General features: G+C 32.3%; 2 protein-coding genes across 3 annotated transcripts; both read right to left on the reverse strand.

The window, feature by feature from the left end:
* Positions 1-228: 228 nt before the first annotated feature.
* LOC148853854 (large ribosomal subunit protein uL29) lies at positions 229-3,845 on the reverse strand. The gene is made up of 4 exons (XM_088984501.1): positions 3,790-3,845; positions 3,296-3,431; positions 2,991-3,147; positions 229-537 (listed from the first exon to the last, which is right to left on the reverse strand). Exons 1-4 carry the CDS (start codon positions 3,791-3,793, stop codon positions 463-465), a joined length of 372 nt encoding a protein of 123 aa, XP_088840627.1. The 5' UTR covers positions 3,794-3,845; the 3' UTR covers positions 229-462.
* Positions 3,846-6,954: 3,109 nt separating this feature from the next.
* Positions 6,955-15,165, reverse strand: LOC148853855 (U3 small nucleolar ribonucleoprotein). Of its 2 annotated transcripts, none has more exons than XM_088984664.1 (13): positions 14,405-15,165; positions 14,097-14,158; positions 13,149-13,272; positions 12,796-12,906; positions 12,532-12,669; positions 11,759-11,827; positions 11,603-11,644; positions 11,375-11,443; positions 8,169-8,240; positions 8,022-8,075; positions 7,745-7,886; positions 7,474-7,536; positions 6,955-7,376 (listed from the first exon to the last, which is right to left on the reverse strand). In XM_088984664.1, the coding sequence occupies exons 1-13, from the start codon at positions 15,095-15,097 to the stop codon at positions 7,360-7,362; spliced, it is 1,656 nt and encodes a 551-aa protein (XP_088840790.1). In that variant the 5' UTR covers positions 15,098-15,165; the 3' UTR covers positions 6,955-7,359. The 2 variants fall into 2 exon arrangements, with proteins under 2 accessions (XP_088840790.1, XP_088840791.1); XM_088984665.1 differs by having other exon boundaries at positions 12,796-12,903; positions 14,405-15,150.
* Positions 15,166-19,595: the final 4,430 nt, after the last annotated feature.

The following is a 19,595-nucleotide window of genomic DNA, read 5'->3' on the forward strand; positions in this document are numbered from 1 at the left end:
TTCGAGAGTGTACAATTCATAAAATTAGACCCTGAATGGAAACTGCACATGCAGGTGGAGGTTGATGGCTCCAATCCATTAGCTGCGCCTAACAGCTATTGACGTGTTAATACACAATAATTGCTTTGTACCCAGTTAGGCATCCATTCCTTGGAGTGCACCCTTGGATGAGAAAAGTTGGAAAAAAAAAAGTAGTTCATACAAAAAAAACGAAAAATAAGGTTCAACTTGATAAAAAGAAATGATCTTAACTGAAATAACTTCATAAAATGTAAAATTTTCTACCCATGAACATAAAGCCCTGGGTTCCTTGTTTTAACTCCAATACTCATCTAGCTACAAAATATGAAATAGAAACTAACAAGACATCATGGACGGTTACATTAGGGCCAAAACCAAAATGCAAACAAAAATGCAATTACCCAAACAGCACTATTACCTACCATCGCTTCAATGTCCATATTAGACCTTGATGGCATACTTCCTCATTGGAAAATACATCTCCCTCTTTTTCTCCCTCTCGGTCTTCAATGAAGCCTGCAAAAGCAGTTCACTATCAGCATCAGAACCTAATGCAAACTATAGTTACAAAACAATTGTAATGCATTCTATGTGCACCTAAAGTATAACAAAATCGTGTCCTCTATGTCCTTGAATAGCGTGTAATTATCAACCTTTTTTTTCTGAAAACAATGTAATTACCAACCATTTTATTATCCACATCAATACGGAACATAAATGTGCTCAAAGCTCTTTAACTCGTTATAATGCATTGGTATCGGTTTTCCATTATTAATTTGCTACTTTACATCTTTCCCATCTTTCACCTCATCTCACACTTCCTATCATTGTTGCACCAATACACACGATAACTGAAAGTGTTTTCCTTCTCATTAGCTAGTATTCATCAAGAAAGGTAAAAACACCATGAAATGCTATCCACCATAAAAGATGTTTCTATGTGCATGGATAAATATGTGTACATGAAATGCTATCCACCATAAAAGATGTATCTTTGTAAAAGCACGAATAAATGTGTGTACATGTGTACATGTATATGCTTAGGTTAATTGCATGCATATTATAATTATCCCCTAGAGTTTACACAATCTTGGAAATATGGACATGAATAAGCAACAAAAACACATATTGTTAGATACACGAGTATGGACATGAATAATCTTGTAAATATGAAGATGAATAAGCAACAAAAACACAAATTGTTAGATACACATAGAATAGGTTTATTATATTGGTCTAGAAGGTTTGAGTTAGGCTGGGGATTGGTCAATCCTTGGGCTACCAAGAGCATTAACCCAGGTCTAACTAAATTGAGAATAAAACCCAAGTTTCAAGGCTCATGTCCATTCCAGAACCAAAAATCCAAGCACAACCTGTGCAATAGGTTGGGTTGGGTTAGGCTATGCCGATCTCAAATTAAGCCCACCCAAGTCCCAACCTGCTTTGAACTTTGACACTTTGAAAAATAGCCATGCTAATGCCTGAAGAAACTTCCTGTATTCAGATCAACTTTTCCAAAATCAGGAAAAAATGTAAGTACTCCACAGCTTGAATGTTTCCATCTTTTTCTTCTGATCAACATGTTAATTCTAGATGAAGTTTCCCTCCCTTCCAAGCTTCTGTGGTTCTGCCATCACGCATCCAATTGACTACTCCATAGACATCCAACGAATCCAGATTTCGTCCCTGTAAAATTGGTATTCACACAATCCTCGCAAAACTTGCAGACGTGCATTCGGAACATCTTCTCATGAATGAAAACATACAAGTATGGAGGTGTTCCCAATGCCAAATGCTGTGAGGACAGTTTGAGGAACAATTTTGTGAGGACAAAATCCAATCTCAGATCCAACACCTTTCTATACGCAACAGCAATAACCATAACCACTAAAACTGTACCAAAGTCAACTTTAAAACAACAAAAATCCTAAAACCAGCACCACAGGTAAGCACCTATCTCCCAATGCAAAAACCATCATCTAGTACAAAACATAGTTGAAATTTCAGTTTTGCAGTTTGGCTAGGGGTTGGAAAAGAAAACAAGTTTGTCGATGTGATAAAGTACACCATTGTTAAAATGTAAAATCTTCTAATATATAAGCAATGAGATCTCTTTACTAATGTAAAGAGAAATAAACAAGACGAAAAAGGAAAATTAAATTAGGGAATATATATAACTGATCATTTTAAATTCGTTTTGAAGTGTACAAATTGCAATGGCATCCAAGTTTTAAATATTGGTTATCTGATTTTCTTGAGAAGAGCATCCTAAAAAAGGAAGTGACATCCATATAAGATTCTATTAAAAAGGTGAATCTTGAGAAAGGGAAAGCATCCCATAAAAGGAAAGCATTTTACACTACACCCTAAAAAAGGATTGCCTTGTTAGAAATATATGCTTACAAACACAAGACATAGTTGCCCCCATGGAGAACGCTTGATGTATGATAAATAACAAACAACAGCTAAAAGAAGCATTACATTTTTTTTGTGTGATTTCCAACATTATTCCATTAGTTTTGCGATCTTATTAAATACTTCATCTTACCCTATGCACCTTCGTGTAAGTGGCTAAGTGTTGTCAATTATTTCAAATAATTAACCACCCTAATCAGTCATGGTTCAGGTCTCAAAACCATCTAGGATATTAGCAAGTTTACAGCTACTTGGACATTTAGCCTCATCTGCTTGCAAAATACACCACAGTAAAAACCTTGACATTGTAAACTTGCAACCCCAATCACACAATCCCTCCCGATAAAATGCCTTAAGTCTACCCAGTGCAGTTAACCTGCCATCATGCAATTATGTGCAAATTATCTACAAACATGTCTAATCTTCTGGGGCCTATACATACAGTTCCATTAGTTTAGAGAAGAATGCAGACATCGTCCAATACATACAGTTCCCGTGCTGTCAACAGAGACCTTAGGAGAAGATAAACACAAGAGTGTGAAGCAACCAAGTACCTGATGCTTTGTGAGACGGCGCCTGATTGCCCGAGTCTTCTTTGGTCGGAGATCCAATGGCACAAACTTCTTCTTCTTGTATGCGTCCCTTAATGCGGCTTTCTGCTTCTGGGAAATAACGGTAAGCACACGAGCAATGGACAACCTAACAACCTTACTGCAGCATCATGGAAACATATACAATATTAAAAAATAAACATTTTGAAAGATGGAATGTATCACCTAAGAAGTTCTACGACAAAAATGCAAAAGGAAAGGATGATTCAAATGGGAAAAAAAAAAAAACTGAGGGAGAAAACACTCACATTTTAGAAAGCTTGTTAGGTGCACCTCCAGTGACCTTAGCCACTCGGAGCAATGCAAGCTCAGCCTTGAGCTCATTGAGCTGGTTTAGAAGCTCAGTTTTCGACTTGGTTCGGAGTTCGTGAACCTTAATCCTCGCTGAAAAAAGAGAAATTATAAACAATATTGAGTATGAAAATAAACAACGACAAATAATCAGTAAGGGTAACATACTTTTTCAGCTTATTTAAACGATAAAGCATGAAGATTGCACAAGGAATCACATAAGAACAATTCAAATACAAAATCCGAAGCAAAAAACGAAACCACCGGAACAAAAAGATACAATATCCTTAATAAAAGTACGAAATAAAAAAAAAAAAAAACTCAGAAATCGCAAGTAATCTGAGTTAAACGCTAAAATCATAGAATGAAGAACCCTAGAAACAAAGTTGTGGTAAGAGTACAAGGTGAAGAACCCTAGAAAACATAGTTATTGCAGCGAATTGGAAGTTACCCATTTGATGCAATCTGTAATGAAGAAGAAAGCCTCCCCCGCTCTGCTCTTTCGGCAAAATGAAACAGCTCGATTTCAGAGATCTATTTATAGTCTGGAAGATTGTTAGGGTTCATAGTTCTAAATGACGAAATTACCCACTATATAAGATATCATATGCTTCTTAACGTCTGCGAATAGGACTTATTGGGCATTTTGAAAGAAAATCAGATGATACTCCGGTAATTTTGAAACTGGTAATGAAATTTTTAGGGTTATTATCTAAAACCTCCTTTACTTTTCCCCTTTTCTCTTCTAATTTACCCCGACTTCTCAAAACCTCGAGAGATGTTACCATCCGTCATCGGTCAGGGGTGCAAATGGATCCGATCCTATTTGGTCAAATGCGGATTAATTCTTTCGGATTTTCGAGTTTGAATTCTCTTTTTTTATTCGAGAAAATCCAATCTGATATATTATATATTTATAAATATAAAAATATAATATATATATATATTATTTATTTATTTATAAATATATTTTTTATATCATAATTTTATAACTTTATTATATTATTTATTTTTTTATAAAAATGTATATATATGATGAAAGTAATTAAAAATATTTATATTTTTTGTTTTTACTTTATTTAAATTAGTAAATTTATTTTTCTTATAATAATTTATTAATTTTTTAAGAAAACAAGTCGGGTCGGAATATGAAGATCCGATTTATCCATAGGATTCGAATTCAAATCGAGTCTTATCAGATCTGATAAACATTGTCAGATTATATTTAAATATACCCTATTTTGAATCCAATCCAATCCATTTGCATCCCTATCATTTGTGATCCATGAAATAACGAAGATAATTAATTTTAATGACTAAACTAACTCAGCTTCTCTGGTAAATAATTGTTTAAAAAAATAAAATAGGTGAAATTTTTTCTTTTTATCATCCTCCAAACCAAAAAGGTTCGAAGCTTATTTCAATAAACAGATGACCCCCAAATCTTGAGGGTTAATATATAATAAATTTCATTATAGTATAAAAAAGTTAAATCATTCATGCTCTCATTACACTTGGTCCTCTTCACCTCCTTTAGTTGTGGAATGTTTTAGGTTTTCTTCTTTTTTTGTTAAATACTATCTATTGTTTTAGCTGGATCTTTTGGTTGTGTATATGTTTTTTGTTTTCAAAATTAAAACCAAAAACATGTTCTCGATTTTGGTTTCAAAAACATGTTTTTATCTAATTATTCAACATCATGTTCTACAAATCATATAATTTCTATATTAGAATATTTGTGTTTATTTTTAAAAACCAATATTTTGTTAATTCCAAAAACATGTATTATTTTTCAAAACAAAACCAACTTGTTTTTTTTTCCACTTTGAAAACATTGTTTTTTTTCTAAAACATCCATGTCGTGGAACACCCCCTTAATCTTTCTTTGTTGATCGATATTGTCTTCTTGCCAATTGGTATCAAACAAACGAGAAAAGGGAGGAGAAAGGCTTGATGACAATGTAAGACCTACGCTAGCTATTGAAAATGAACCTCTAGTCAAGGTTTAAATTATACATATAAAAGAAAATAAAGGTTTAAAGTATCAATACATATCATATTAGTATGGAGGGTCGGGCATTTTAATAATTTCAAATTTGAATACCTATCCTAACATACCCATATGTTAAATATTAAAATATATATATGTATCACTGAATGAAGGTTTTGTTTAATACTGTGGTCATTTATTTTAATAAATGTTTTATACTTTTTTATCTTGAAAAACAAAAAAAAAAGTGGGTGATAAACATTTATTTAGTGTTGTTTGACAGGTGGGCACCATTATAGGCTGGGTAGTATTAGGTTGGGTATCGGGGGAAACATAAAAATGTATTTCTCCCAATAGTTGACTCTAAAAAAAAATTATTTAATTAATGGTTTTAACAATTGATGGTATTTTCCCCAATGCGTATGTGATAATGATCTAACCAAGGTTCAAAGTATCAACTCGTATAGGCCAATACATATCGTGTCGGTGGCTTCCCGATATGCCCCTACAAGGATTGTATTGGGTCAACCAAGGTAGTCAGGCCTTAAGTCGGCCCCTCTGAACCAATTTCGAAAAAAGTAAGTAAAACATAAAAATAAATAAACACCGACACAAGCCGATACGCTGGTAGGGCATATCGGTTGTGTGAACCTTGAATCCAACACTGTTTTTCAAATAAACAACCAAATAATCAAACACCATCTAAAACTCACCATACATAACTTTTGCATATTGCTAGGATTAATACTTTAAACATTGCTCTTAATTGATATATAACTTTGGGATGTTGTGTTGCCATTTTTGGCTGAATTTGGAAGAAGAACAAATACAAATAAAATCTTTTATTTTATATTATTTTATATGTATTTATACTGTACATATTTACATTTGTACTGCTTCCAAACTGAGCCTAATTCTGTTAACAAAATAAAGGCGGATAACAATTTACAAACAACGAGCAAAAGTGAAAACTGTGCTAATAAGGTAATATTATCGGTGGCAATTCCACTTTTGCACTAGCCTTTCCACCAATTCCCAACAAAATGTCAATCCAATTCGCAAGCATGGTTTTAAGTAACCATACTATCCACTTATAAAAAAAAAAGTAATCATCCAATTTTTACACATGATTATGCCCAAAAAACGTAATCATACTATGAAGCATCCAATTTTTACACATGACCATGCCCAAAACTCCACGGTCCAATCTGACATGATGGTGTGGATTCAGATTCGATTTAATCCAATCAGATTATATTTTAATATTTATTAATTTTAATATATATATATATATATATATAATTTATATTATTATATTTAAAATTATAAAAAATATATTTCATATATTATATTATATATATATATATATATATATATATAATAAATTCAATATGCTACATTACATTAATTTATTATATATAAAAATTGAAAATTAACTTTGCCTTATGCCACCATAGAGGTCGTAATTAATTTTTTTCTTGACATAATACAACACCTGTTCAACAACCATCTAATAACTCTTCTCTAAATGGTGGGATCCAATAGCAGGACTTGAAACCGCATCTATTCTTAAACTACCCAATTTACGTACCAACAAAACCACCAATCAGTTAGTCAAGAGTCCAATTAAAAGAATAAAGTAGTAATCCCCTCTCTTTTATCATTTCCTCATAAAGATATATGCGAAAAAAAATAGAAAATGAATTTGGTAATTGAATTCATAACTACGGGATTGCCTCCGGACCTTTAAAGGGGAGAAAAAGGAAAAAAAAAAAAACACGGAATACCTAGAAATTACAACGAACCCCAAAAAAGAAAAAAGACATCGTAGACAACTAGCTTCAAAATTTTCTTGCTAATTTCAAGATTACATCCGCAAACCAGACAATTCTTCAGGCTTCAAGCTGCCTTAAAGATCCCCTTCTCTCCTTGGGGTCCTCTAGTCCCCCTCATCCTTTTCCCACTCTGCTATTTCAAGTAGGCCAATGGGATGTGGAGAATATCTCTGTTAACTGAAATCCCACCAGGAATTCATGATGCTTCCTCATCTGCAGTTTAATGAAGTTTTAAGCCAAAGATATTGCATACAGGAAAATTTATGAGAATTAGAAATGACGAGATGAATGGCAAATAATTCAAAGTTACCATGGGAATGCTTCAATACTGTGTCATTGCGTGCCTTCTTTGCCAGCTTTTTAGCTGTCTTAGCTGCAGCCATGTTGAAAATAGCTAATGATGAGATGCAAACAGGTAACCCCAAATGTTCAAGGGATTTGATCACAAACCAACCATTCAAATATTCCATATTACCACCAGGTTGCAATTAATAGAACAGATTGCCCATGTGACACGTTGCCACGAGTATGGTACAATATAGACGAATGATTGAATGAAGCTACAAGTTATAAGAACTTACCCTTAAATTTTCTTTTTTTATTAGCTCTCCTCCTCTTTCTCTCCGCTTGTGTAAGTTCTGTTTCTTCCTTAATATCACCATTGCCAGCAAACACCTCCTCGGGGGCCAGCATAGCTGCATCTGACACTGCAACAGGTGCAATCTGCTCGGAGAAGACAAAAATAATACATTGGATTATGATTAAAAATAGGGCCAAAATTAATTAATTCCTGATTTGTAACATATTGGGCAAAAATATCCTGAATTTTCCAAATAAAGAGGAGAAATGCCTTTTTACCTCTTCCATTGCCAGGGCAGGGACATTTGCTTGTACAGACATGTCCTCAATGACCTGTCCAAAGTCAGCAAGGTAGATAAATATCAAGAAAACTCTTCAAAAAAAACAGGAGCTAATGTTACCAAAAATACTTAAATTAGAACATACAGGCTTTGGTGTGAAGTGGAAATGAGACAGGGCATCCAACTTCAAGCAGAGTTTCTTGAATAGAAGACTTGCCTGATCAAAGAGGAACATCATTAGGTATAGAAATTCAATCCCCTCAGGAAAGGGAGATCCAAAAAATACAAATGTAGAATATATGTACATAAACGTTCAAAATGAACATCAGAAAGAATGCAAGTTAAGCCATCCACTAAGGAACCGTTAAATAACAGTTCAGGTGGCCGAAGTTAAAAGCTTATTGTTTTCATTATAAAAAAAAACAAAAAAAAAAAACAGAAAAGCTTATTGCTTTGTCTTTTAGTGAACAAGTTTTTTAGGAGGTTGTGCTCCTGAATGGCTGAAACTGGATAAATTACTACAACGTTCAACATTTCATTCTTTAATTATTTTGTTTTCTAAAATGCACAAGCCATTCAGTTCAGCAACTTCAGCTCTTATCAAACAGTCCCCAAGACATTTTATACTAGGAAATAGGAATCAACCTCAAGATGGTACAAGACCCCAAAAGCAGTTCGATCTCACTAGAGCATGAAAGAAAGCCTCCAGGACCCTCTTTCCCTGTGATTTTGAGTACTATAACAAGACAATAAGAAATATTGCTGCTTAAATTTGAAGGAAGCCATTGGGCATGACTCCCCCAAATCATGTTAAGCAGGCTTCTGTTTAGGCACTATGCAAAAGGTGGCTTGTTATTGATCAACAAAGCACCCGTGTCTGACTAGAGCCAAAATAAAAGGGTTAACTTTGCAAGCAATAAGGTTTGAGCCTAGGATCTCTTATTAGACAAGGAAACACAAATCCATTAAACCCAGTGCAAGTTGTTAACGGCTCTCTTCCTTAAGAATGATTAATTTATATCATTAACAAAAAAACATTTCTTCCCAAGGCAGACATGAACATAAAAGTGGCTCCACTCTTTCAGCTGGACCTTTGCGAATATGGAAACAATCTTTGTACAGTGGCAAGGTCCAAATCTAGGCTGAATTCAAATGAGTTTTGACAGCTCAGTTAGAAGTGACACTCACAGATGATCAATTGGGGTTGCCTTCTGCAAGGCTATGGCCTAGGGTTGGCTTTATCGCCATTAGCATATAATCACTGAATCAAATAGAAGCATGGGTCATAAGTTGGCCTCAAATGGGCCTTATTACCTTAACCCAGTTTCTATAGGGTAGAAGTCCAAGGAAATTCTAAGAAACATGATTGATACACAAACACTTGCAGAGATCCAAGAATCTTTCAGAGATTATTTTAGAGATTTTGCTACAGATCCACATGATGTCAGTCTTGGCTTGATACCTTAATAATGTGGTCTTCCCCACCAAAATAGGTTTAAAAAAGACTAAAAATATCATTTTTACTTTCATAAGCTATTAAGTTTCAGTCATGATATACATGTAAAAGGTGAGTCATATAATGCATGGCTGATCTTAGAATGAAAATAGGTTCTAGTGTAAAATATGAAGTGAATACATGCATGAATTACCTAGTAATAAGGCAAGTCTTATATGAACTTTTTTGCAGCAGCATAAAGGGAGACCTCCTGTTTGTAAACTTACACATATATAAATAAGCTATAAAGTGTTGGTCATAGAAATTTGTATCACCTAAAAATCTGAGGCTCCTTGATGCTCATAAAACCAGAATGACTGGAAACTCCTTAAAAGAGGGAGGGGATTAGAAAGATAATATACGAGTCTTGTCAACCCCCACCCCCATCCACCCGCCCAAAAATAATAATAATAAATAATAGTAATAGCAAAATAATACTGTCCTCCTCTTATTTCATTGTAACATCATGAAAAAGGAAAAGATGGATATAAAAATAAAAAAAGGACAGCCCAATGCACAAGGCTCCCACCAATGTGGGGTTGGGGGAGGGAAAGATGTACACAGCCTTACCCCCACACATAGAGAGAGGCTTAAACAAAAAGAGGGATTAAAAAAAAAAAAAAAAAAAAAAACTCTTCTTTCATTGTGGCATCATAAAAGAAGCCTTTCAGTTCAACCCTACTTAGAAAGTTTTCTTCCAAATAGCACATTTATTTTATAAATGAATTAGATTTTATTATCAAAGGATAAAAACTGATATGATCATCCCAAGGGGGGCACAAGATGCAGCCACACCCTTGTACAAATAAAGCTGAAAACTGAAAATTACACACAGCCCAAAAAAGAGAATCCCTAGCAGCCCCTTGTCTAGCTAACAAATCTGCCATTGCATTAGCTGACTTGTTCACCCATTGTATCCTAATTTTCATATGCAATGCCTACCACTTGATTTTCTTTAGCAGACCCCTGCACTTGCAAGTAATAGAACCCGGATCCTGCAACCACCTCACAACCACCTGAGAATCACCCCTCTATGACTAAGTTGTTCATCCCAAGTTGATTTGTGATCTGAATGCCTTGTACAGCAGCAAGCTAATGGAATCTCTTATACCCACAGGCCCTGAAAACAAAGATAAGACAGACCCATCCTCATTTCTCAAGGTTCCACCTACTCCTGACAAGCCAGGATTACCCTGACTGCTCTCATCAAAATCCAGTTTTATAAACCCTTCCAAAGGAGGAAACCAAGCTGTAATGGACCTGCTTCTTCCTGTACAACTATTTGCCACTTCCAACCAGTTCCTCCAGAGGTCATCAAAGGTAAAAAAACTGAAAGGAGTTCAGGGTTTTTAACCAATGTATTACCCTTGTTAGGATGCACTCCTTCAGTTCCAAAAATTTCTTTCAAATAGCACACGTTAATGGATGAAATAGCTTATCTCAGCATGAATGCATAAATTAATAATTTTATACTCAACCACTAAATAGAAATTACGAAAGACATGCTATAGAAGGAAATATATAACACCATCAAGGACTCACCATCATTTGCTTGGGGCCATTAAGGAAAATGAATTTTTCAATGGTCTCTCTTAAGAAATATCATACCATTACTTAGCTCATATTAGAGGTTATTGTAATTTGTAAACCCTCAGCTATGAACTTGTTGCCCTCCTTCACCAGAGATTGGCTAAGATAGTTTCCTTAGCTAGAGTTAAAGAAGGTGTATTTTGGGTGATCTCACATTTTGGGGAAGGCTCATGATTACAAGATTATTAATTGCAAAAAGGAGACGGAACAGAAGGAGAACAAAAGAACTAAAGCAAACATGGAAGCTAAATAATAAGCATTCATACCTCTTTCTTCTGTTCATCTGAGGTAGACAATGGGGCAGAAGCTAGCTCAGTCTTTTGTACATACTCCTCCTGCAAGAAGAAATAAACCAATTTTTCTCTCATGATTACCAAAAGGAGAAACGAAAACAAAAGGCTATCACAATGTGACACCATGCAATTAATAGATCAAAACTACACAGAAAAAGGCAACAATAGAAACAAATAACGATCTAATTAAAATGTACTGACCTCATAAATTTCAGCTAGACCCTTCTTGCTCTTATTGTCATCCTGTAGATGGATATTTATGAGTTAACAAAAGATAAAACTGCCAATTGTCTTCATAGCTAAGAACTTTAGAAATCCATACTCCAAGAACCACTATCTCACAGAAAAAGAACATACCAGCTCTTTATGTTCTTTTGGTGCTTTTGATGACAAACTAGGTGCTCTTTGAACATCATCAAAATGCCCCTGAAATATTACAATATTTTCAAAGACCAAGAAGAAGAAGAAAAGGAACCAGCTAGTGTAATCAGCAACCTGAACCATATTCACAAGCATGACAGTAAAAACCACATATTTAAATAAAGAGGATGGTGCAAGAAATGAGTGAAAATAGCACCTATTTTTGTTGATAAGTGGTAAAAATTTATAAAGGCAAAGAGGTAAGAACCAAGAATACAAGGAAGCAGCAAAGGAGAAAGAAGACAACCAAATCAACCAGAATAAAAAGATAACAAAGAGAAATCCTGGCATATCTAAAGTCATGATGATCAAGTGAAAAGGACCACTTAATCAAAATGGCATAACAAAGAGTACCAGGGGAATCAACTAACAAATTAACCAGTGAGATTAGAAACCTTGTAGTTTGATAATGTGCATGACTTGTTAGAATATTGAGAAATTACTCATCTAGTTTGTTGTTTGCATAATCATCCAAATGGACCTGATTTACAGAGTATAAATTTCAAGTTTAAATTAGATGATGACTCCTAATACGATGGTGCAATAATCTGACTGGAGGACTTCAAACAGCAAACTGATATATTATAGAAGATATACTTCACCTCCATCAAGATATTTGAGGGGATGGTTGCATGTCTTGGAGGTGGAGAAAATATTATTTATCCACAGGTATGCACTTAACTTGATATCTATTGGGAGATACAACTTACCTCAAGAATCCTTTTTTTAATTAAATCTTCAAGGGATGCAGTGACCTCCTCTGTGATCACTGGCACAGGTCTTACATTATGCTCAAAATCTAGATCAACTTCTAAAGCACTGTTCTTTGGTCTTTTAGCAGCAGTTACCTGTTACAAATACCAGATGAAATGAGGACAAGTCCAGCTAAATGATTTAAAGCCAAAATCATATCACATGCAACCCCAAATGATTTCATAAGCTAGCTCCAAGATAACAGCAAGAACAAAGATTACCTCTCCCTGCATAGTCCATGTCTTGGGCTCCAAGTTCGCTTTCTCCATTTGCTGTATTTTGGAGTGAAGCTTCTCAAGCTCCTTTTCATGGGTAGAAAGATTTTCTTTCTTCTGTCAAATAAACAACATGGATATGGTTAGTGGTTTGAATATACCAACAATGAAACAATGGCAATGGCAAAGCCATAATGATAATGACAATATCATAGTAGTAATAGCAATTAGCAACAAGTTTGGTGAAAGAAACTAATTGAATTGGATTCCATGTTAGGGAGAAAACAAGATTTTCCTGCCACTGCACCCGGGCACATGGATTTTACTAAAGCAAGTATCATGATTGAAAATAAGCATACCTGATTCTCAAGAAACATTTCATTCTCTTGCCTATCATCCGAATCAGAATCTTCTAATCCATCAAGAGGTTCAGACCTTCTTTTTGGACCTTTTTTCTTTTTATGTGCGAAGAAGTCCTCATATCTGAAAATAAAAGATGCTTTAGACCAAGTAAATCCTATGAAGGTAAATGTAAAAAACGCATCAAGAAAACATAGATAGAACTTGGAAGCAATGTACCAAGTCCAGATAATGGGAACTGATCTAATGAATAAAAGGGCACCTGAGGTGGAATATTTTGCATCAAGTATACTTAGAGATCAAAATAAACTTTATAACAAATCTCCCATCTGCACATTATTTTGTTCCCTCCTGCTTAGTTGTCCAGAATGACAAGATTTTGCAAAATAAGATCTTTTATTATACAGAACAAGAAAAAGACACCATCCAGTTTGTCTATTCACCTGTTTTTCCTACCTTGTGACAATCACTATTGTTCTATTAATATCCAAATGATGAAAGAACCTGTTTCAAAACTCGAATGTAATCTTTCTACATGGCACAGGTTCCAAGTATTCCGGTTCCTATTGCTGTCTGGCACGTCAACTTCCAAGTTCCAAAGTTCAAAATTCATGGTGTGGGGAGTGCTAAATTCTGGTTCCTATGTCCTTTCTTGTAATACCATGTTTAGGAGTGCTAAATGCTGATATTTTCATCACTTCAGCTTGAAACATCATTAGGATTTTACGTCAAATGTTCTGCTAAGTGTCAAGCATGGGCAAGACCCCTTAGTTTTAAGGTACCCTGTAACAATGCTACAAGATTGGACATATTCTGTTTTATCAAGTCAATAATAGAGCAATCTAAAGAATGACAGTAGCAACAAAAACAAGCTTCAACACCCTACATATCGTCAGAATAGAGAAATAGATTAAGTGGCGACAGTAGAATAAGGGTAGTATAAGTACCTGGCATCTTCCATTTTATCTGTGCCTTCATCTTCAAAACCATCAACACCAAGACCCCCAAGCTGCAACAACAGAACGCCATGAGAAAATACTGAGAGAAGCAACTCAACACGGATCCAGTAAAAAATAACATGGAAATGTTTTTTCACAAAAATGTCTCTATTCTTAATTCCCCGCCAAAATGTCACCGCAATTCACCTAGACAACTACTATATAGTTAAATGTATTACTAAAATAGACATAACTCAGAAAATTTCATACCCCCTAGCACTATCGAATAACAAGATAAGCTAGATAAACCTTCTGACCTCATCATCGTCTTCTTCGTCTTCCTCTTCATCACTGCCCTTTTCCTCTTCATCGCCATCATCAGCCTCACGATCATTATGCTGTTTCTTCTTGGAAACTCCATACTCCCTCTCCTCGTCCTTTTCCATAAACTCCTCCAACTCCTTAATCTTCAGAAACTGATCCTCAATGCCGCCGCCACCATTACCGGCATCACCACCTTCCTCTTCCTCTTCTTCCTCTTCTTCCTCTTCATCTTCCTCATCCAAACTACCCAGCTCTTCATCTCCAATGTCTTCAAAATCCTCCGAACCATCGTTTCCTCCATTTTCTTCCTCGAAGCCCTCGGCTTCCTTATCAGAAACTTCCTCAGTTTTCTCCTTCGCAGCTTTCTTCACGAGCTCTTCACCAAGAAGCTTAAAAATTTCTTCGGGATTCTTCTCGAATCGCTTCAGCTCTCTTTTAATATTCGATACCAGAGGCTGTGTTAGAAGGTCGATCTGCTGCCATATCTGCTCGGCATCGAACCCTTCGACGAGGAGGCTATCGAAGGGCGATTTGGGGCAGAAAGGCTGCAGAGAAGAAAAGAGATACTGAGAAGCTATTCGAGCAGCTTGGGATAGTTCAGAAGACGGGGAGAGCCATTGAGGAGGCTCTGTCGATTTCAGTCGGTGCAAAGCCTCCAAGCCTCCTCCATCGATAGGGCGCGCCATCTTCCAATTCCCTCACTCTCTGCGTGAGTGCCTTCATTCTCTTATTCACTAGTAGCGGCGACCCGTGCGATATACGGATTTGTTAAAAGAGTATATAATTATTTTAAATTTTTTATTTTTAAATAATTAATAATTATTTAAATTTTATATGTTATTTTTAATATTTTTTACAATACAAAAAATAACAATAATTTATTTTAATAAGGTTTTTTCATCAAACTAATGAAATTAATCAATCTGATCAATTTGACGTGAATTGATTGACTTTGGATCAATTTCACTTTGGCTATTTGTACATCAACCAAAATCAAACGATCCAATCAAATTACATACATACATACATACATAATCTTTTTAATATGGAAAAATGGGAAAATTCTCATATTTCTTATTCTAAAATATTTTATATCATAAATCTGATTTTAAAATCTATTTTTTAATAATGTCACTATAATTTTTTAATTCAAATTTATTTTCTTAAGTTTAAATCTTTTTAACCAACTAAACAAACCAAACATCAACCCAAACCAATATAACCCGAGTTTGTCAGTATTCACTAATGGTTAGTCGGTTTCGGGGTGACCAACTTCCTAACTTGACCAGGTCGATTTGGTTGGCCAAACAGCTTGCAACTGAACCGAACCAACCTATGAACACTTATAATTTCAACTAAATTAATAGTACAATCTCTAATAAAACAACAATTTAATCTCCAGTAATTATTGAAATTTTGTAGTGAAAATACACAATTGTTGAAAATATATTGATAATGAAAACACATTAAATAACCAATAAAATACAACAATTACAAATATACAATAAATACTAAAAAAATATTAAATTAGTCAATATATCGTGTAATCTCAAATAATATTTTTACGTCTAATAAATATTGATCACTAAATTATAACAAAAATATAATAAGTACAATAAATTAAATTTAAAAAGTTAAATAATGATAGTTTAATCTCCAATAATTATTGAAAACTTTATATTAAATAACAAAACAAAAAAAAAGATTTATACATAATTATTAAAGATATATTTATCACAAAAAATATAAATAATTGTGGAAAATACAATAAATATTAATTTTAGTTTATAAATATATAATAAATATAGATTAAGATTTTAAAATAATTCTTAATAAATATTAATTTTTTGAAAGTTATTTTCTAGAACTATTAATTGATATAAGTGAAATTAGTTATTTACAATATTATTTAGTTATTTAAATAATACCATTATTTAAATTTTAACATATTAATTAATTATTGAATTTAATAATCCATTAAATTATAATTTGTGATATTATTACATAATTTCATTAATATTTTTTAAAATATTAATTTATTATTAATTTCAATATTATGTTATAATTATTTTTCTATTTCTAAGAAAAATTTTAGATTGATTACAAAATTTTGTTACTTTAAATATTTTGTTATATAATTATTTAGCTATTTTTAATATTTTTTATTTAAGATATTTAGTTATTGAAATATTTAAATAATACTTTGTTTTTTAATGTTAAATTTTTATTATTTGAATAACATTTAAATTGAATAATCGGGAAAAACCTTATTTATATCTTAGCACATAATTACGTATTGAATTTTGTAATTGTATATATATATATATATATATATATTTCATTATAATATTTAAATGAGTCATAAATTTTGTTATTCAAACTTTCTTTAGATAAATATAGGTAAAAGTGGGGGGTAGGATAAATATGAATTAGAGATAATTTAAGAGAAAGTGGAGGATAGTGGGTAAGGTAGTTTAGGATAAATTTTAGGAGAGGAGGCTAGCGGGGCCCGTGCAGAGCGCAGGATGGGGCAGGTTTAAGGTGAGGCACCCATTCCCTATCGGGGATGGGGAATTCCCAATTTTTTCGCACCCCAAGGCAACCACCTAAAAATAATATAATTTGTAGATATTTTGCAAATAGAATTATGAGAATTTTTGGGTATTTTAAGAATTGGATTATAACAAATTTGAGGTATTTTATAAATAGAACTGTGGGATCCTAGGATTATAAGAATATGAGAAAAATTTAGATATATTTTAAAATTCAATGTTAAATCTATTGATATTTTACTAATTTACCTGCCTTGTTCCTGATTTGGAGCAAAAATATTTTCCTCGTCCCCACCATCTCTCTTCCTCACCCTATTTAAAATTCGAGAAAACTTGCCCGTTCGGGGTGGAGCAGGGTAAGGCCCTAGTTTTATATAGAAATTTTCCACCCCTACAATTTTAATAAATTTTATATAATTAACTAAAGTAAATTAAATAACAATAAATTACAATATTTTATCATAATTTTCAAAAATTATTGAAATTGTTGTTGATTAGCAAAATTGTATAGTATATTAGTTATTTACAATAACAATAAATTAATGTAAATTATTTACTATTAATCAAAGTGATGTAATTATAGTAAATTAACGTAATTATGGTAAATTATATTAATTTTAATTAAAAGTAAATCATTTGTTGTTAATTAATGTAAAGCCAAGTATGATTGAAGTCAACCAAGTGGTTTAGATTCTAAACCGATGTGGATAGACTTAATTATTTTCCTAAATTATTTCATCATTATATGTTAAAATAATATAATGGATTGTTATTTAAATAAATATGAAACAATTTCTGATAGGTTAATGTCCTAATTTAAGTTTTCTAGAAATTTTAATAATTATTTAGTTGAATAGTAATAATGGACTATTATTTAAATAGTTTTTAAATAATTTGTTCTTAGATTAATTTCCTATTTTTGATTATTAATTATTTTAAAAATTATGGATCATTAGTTACAGATTTTCTTTATCTATTAACTATAATTATTGGTTTTATAGAAATTAGTAAATTACACCAATTAGTAATATCTTTTGTGAATAAATAGTTGTAAATATTTAATGAAAATTTATTAAATTACAATGATTAATGTAAATTATGTTAAACATTGAAATTTTGAATATTTATTAATTAACCAATGATTAGTTTTCACTAATGGTTGGTTAGTTTCGAATGACCAACTCCCTAACTCGACTAGATAAATTTGGCTAGCCAAACAATCTCCAATCGAATAGAATTGAGTAGTGAACAATCCCAATTTCAGCTAAATTAATAGTATAACGTCTAACAAATAACAATAGTTTAATCCCTAATAATTATTGAAATTTTATAGCGGAAATACACAATTGCTAAAAATATATGTATAACAAAAATACAATAAATAACTAATAAAAAGCTTTAATACCTCTAATTGATTTAATCTAGTTCCACCTTGCCCACCCCGAATAAGGAAAGTTTTCTCGAATATTGAATAAGGATGGGGAAGAGACAGGGTTGGGATGGGGGAAATATTTTTGCTCTAAATTAGGGGTGGGGTTTGCACATAATTCCCCAAACTTGATGATAAATTAATAAAATATTACTAGATTTAATATTGTCTTTTAACATATCTCTAATTTTTTTTCTCATATTCTTATAATCCTAGAATCCCATAATTCCATTTATAAAATACCCCAAAATTGTCATAATCCAATTCCTAAAATACCCTAAATTAATTTCCTAATCCTATTTGTAAAATATTCACAAATTAGATTATTTTTAGGCGGTTGCCTAAGGGTGGGGAAAATATGGGGAATTGGTGCCTCGCCTCCAACCCGCCCTGCCATCGAGGAGGGGACGGGGATGGGGTAGAGTGTTTTGACCACAGGGGCGAGGGATAAGGAGAGGTGCCACATCATGCATCTAATGGGGCCCGCTAGTTATAATTACTTTATTTTGTGCTTTTGATATTTTTTAACACAATCATGTTATTTAATCTATTTTTTTGTTTATGAATTAATATATAAGATATGATTTAGTTGTTTATAATACCATTTAATTATTTAAAATGTTAAAACAATAATTATTTATGAAATTTAATAATTCATGAAATTCTATTTTATATTGTTATTACATAATTTCGTTTTTAATTTTGTAAAATATAAAATTATTATTAATTCAAAAGTTATGAAATCTATTATAATTATTGTTCTACTCTTAAGATTTTTTTATTTATTACATAATTTTGTTATTTTAACTATTTAAAATTTGAAAATCTAGTTATGTTAAATATTTCATTATTTAAATATTTAAATAATATGTAAAATATTTAACCTTTTTTGTTATTCAAGTTTTATTTCTTTAATGTTATTATGTAATTTTAATTATTTTGTTACATAATTATTTATATGTTTTTAATATATTGTTATTTATGTTTTAAAATATTATGTAGCTATTAAATTGAATAATCCATAAAATTATAATTTATATTGTTATTTTCTAATTTCATTATGAATTTCATAAAAATATAAAATTATTAATAATATGCATATTATTAAACCTATTATAATTATTTTTTGTATTTTCAATAAATATTTGAAAATTATTACATAATTTCATTATAATATTTAAATAAATTTTAAATGTTTTGATT

The sequence above is a fragment of the Nelumbo lutea genome, chromosome 4 (assembly GCF_056320005.1).
Source record: "Nelumbo lutea isolate HS-2025 chromosome 4, American lotus-T2T, whole genome shotgun sequence".
Classification (NCBI taxonomy): domain Eukaryota; kingdom Viridiplantae; phylum Streptophyta; class Magnoliopsida; order Proteales; family Nelumbonaceae; genus Nelumbo; species Nelumbo lutea.

Coding starts and splice junctions, on each gene's coding strand:
- LOC148853854 (XM_088984501.1), bottom strand. Junction 3,148..3,295: donor CCTAACAAGCTTTCTAAAAT/GTGAGTGTTTTC, acceptor ATGATGCTGCAG/TAAGGTTGTTAGGTTGTCCA. Junction 538..2,990: donor GCCGTCTCACAAAGCATCAG/GTACTTGGTTGC, acceptor CTGCTTTTGCAG/GCTTCATTGAAGACCGAGAG.
- LOC148853855 (XM_088984664.1), bottom strand. CDS start 15,097: ATGGCGCGCCCTATCGATGGAGGAGGCTTGGAGGCTTTGCACCGACTG. Junction 12,670..12,795: donor CATGGACTATGCAGGGAGAG/GTAATCTTTGTT, acceptor TATTTGTAACAG/GTAACTGCTGCTAAAAGACC. Junction 7,537..7,744: donor TAAAAAAAGAAAATTTAAGG/GTAAGTTCTTAT, acceptor ACATGGCTGCAG/CTAAGACAGCTAAAAAGCTG.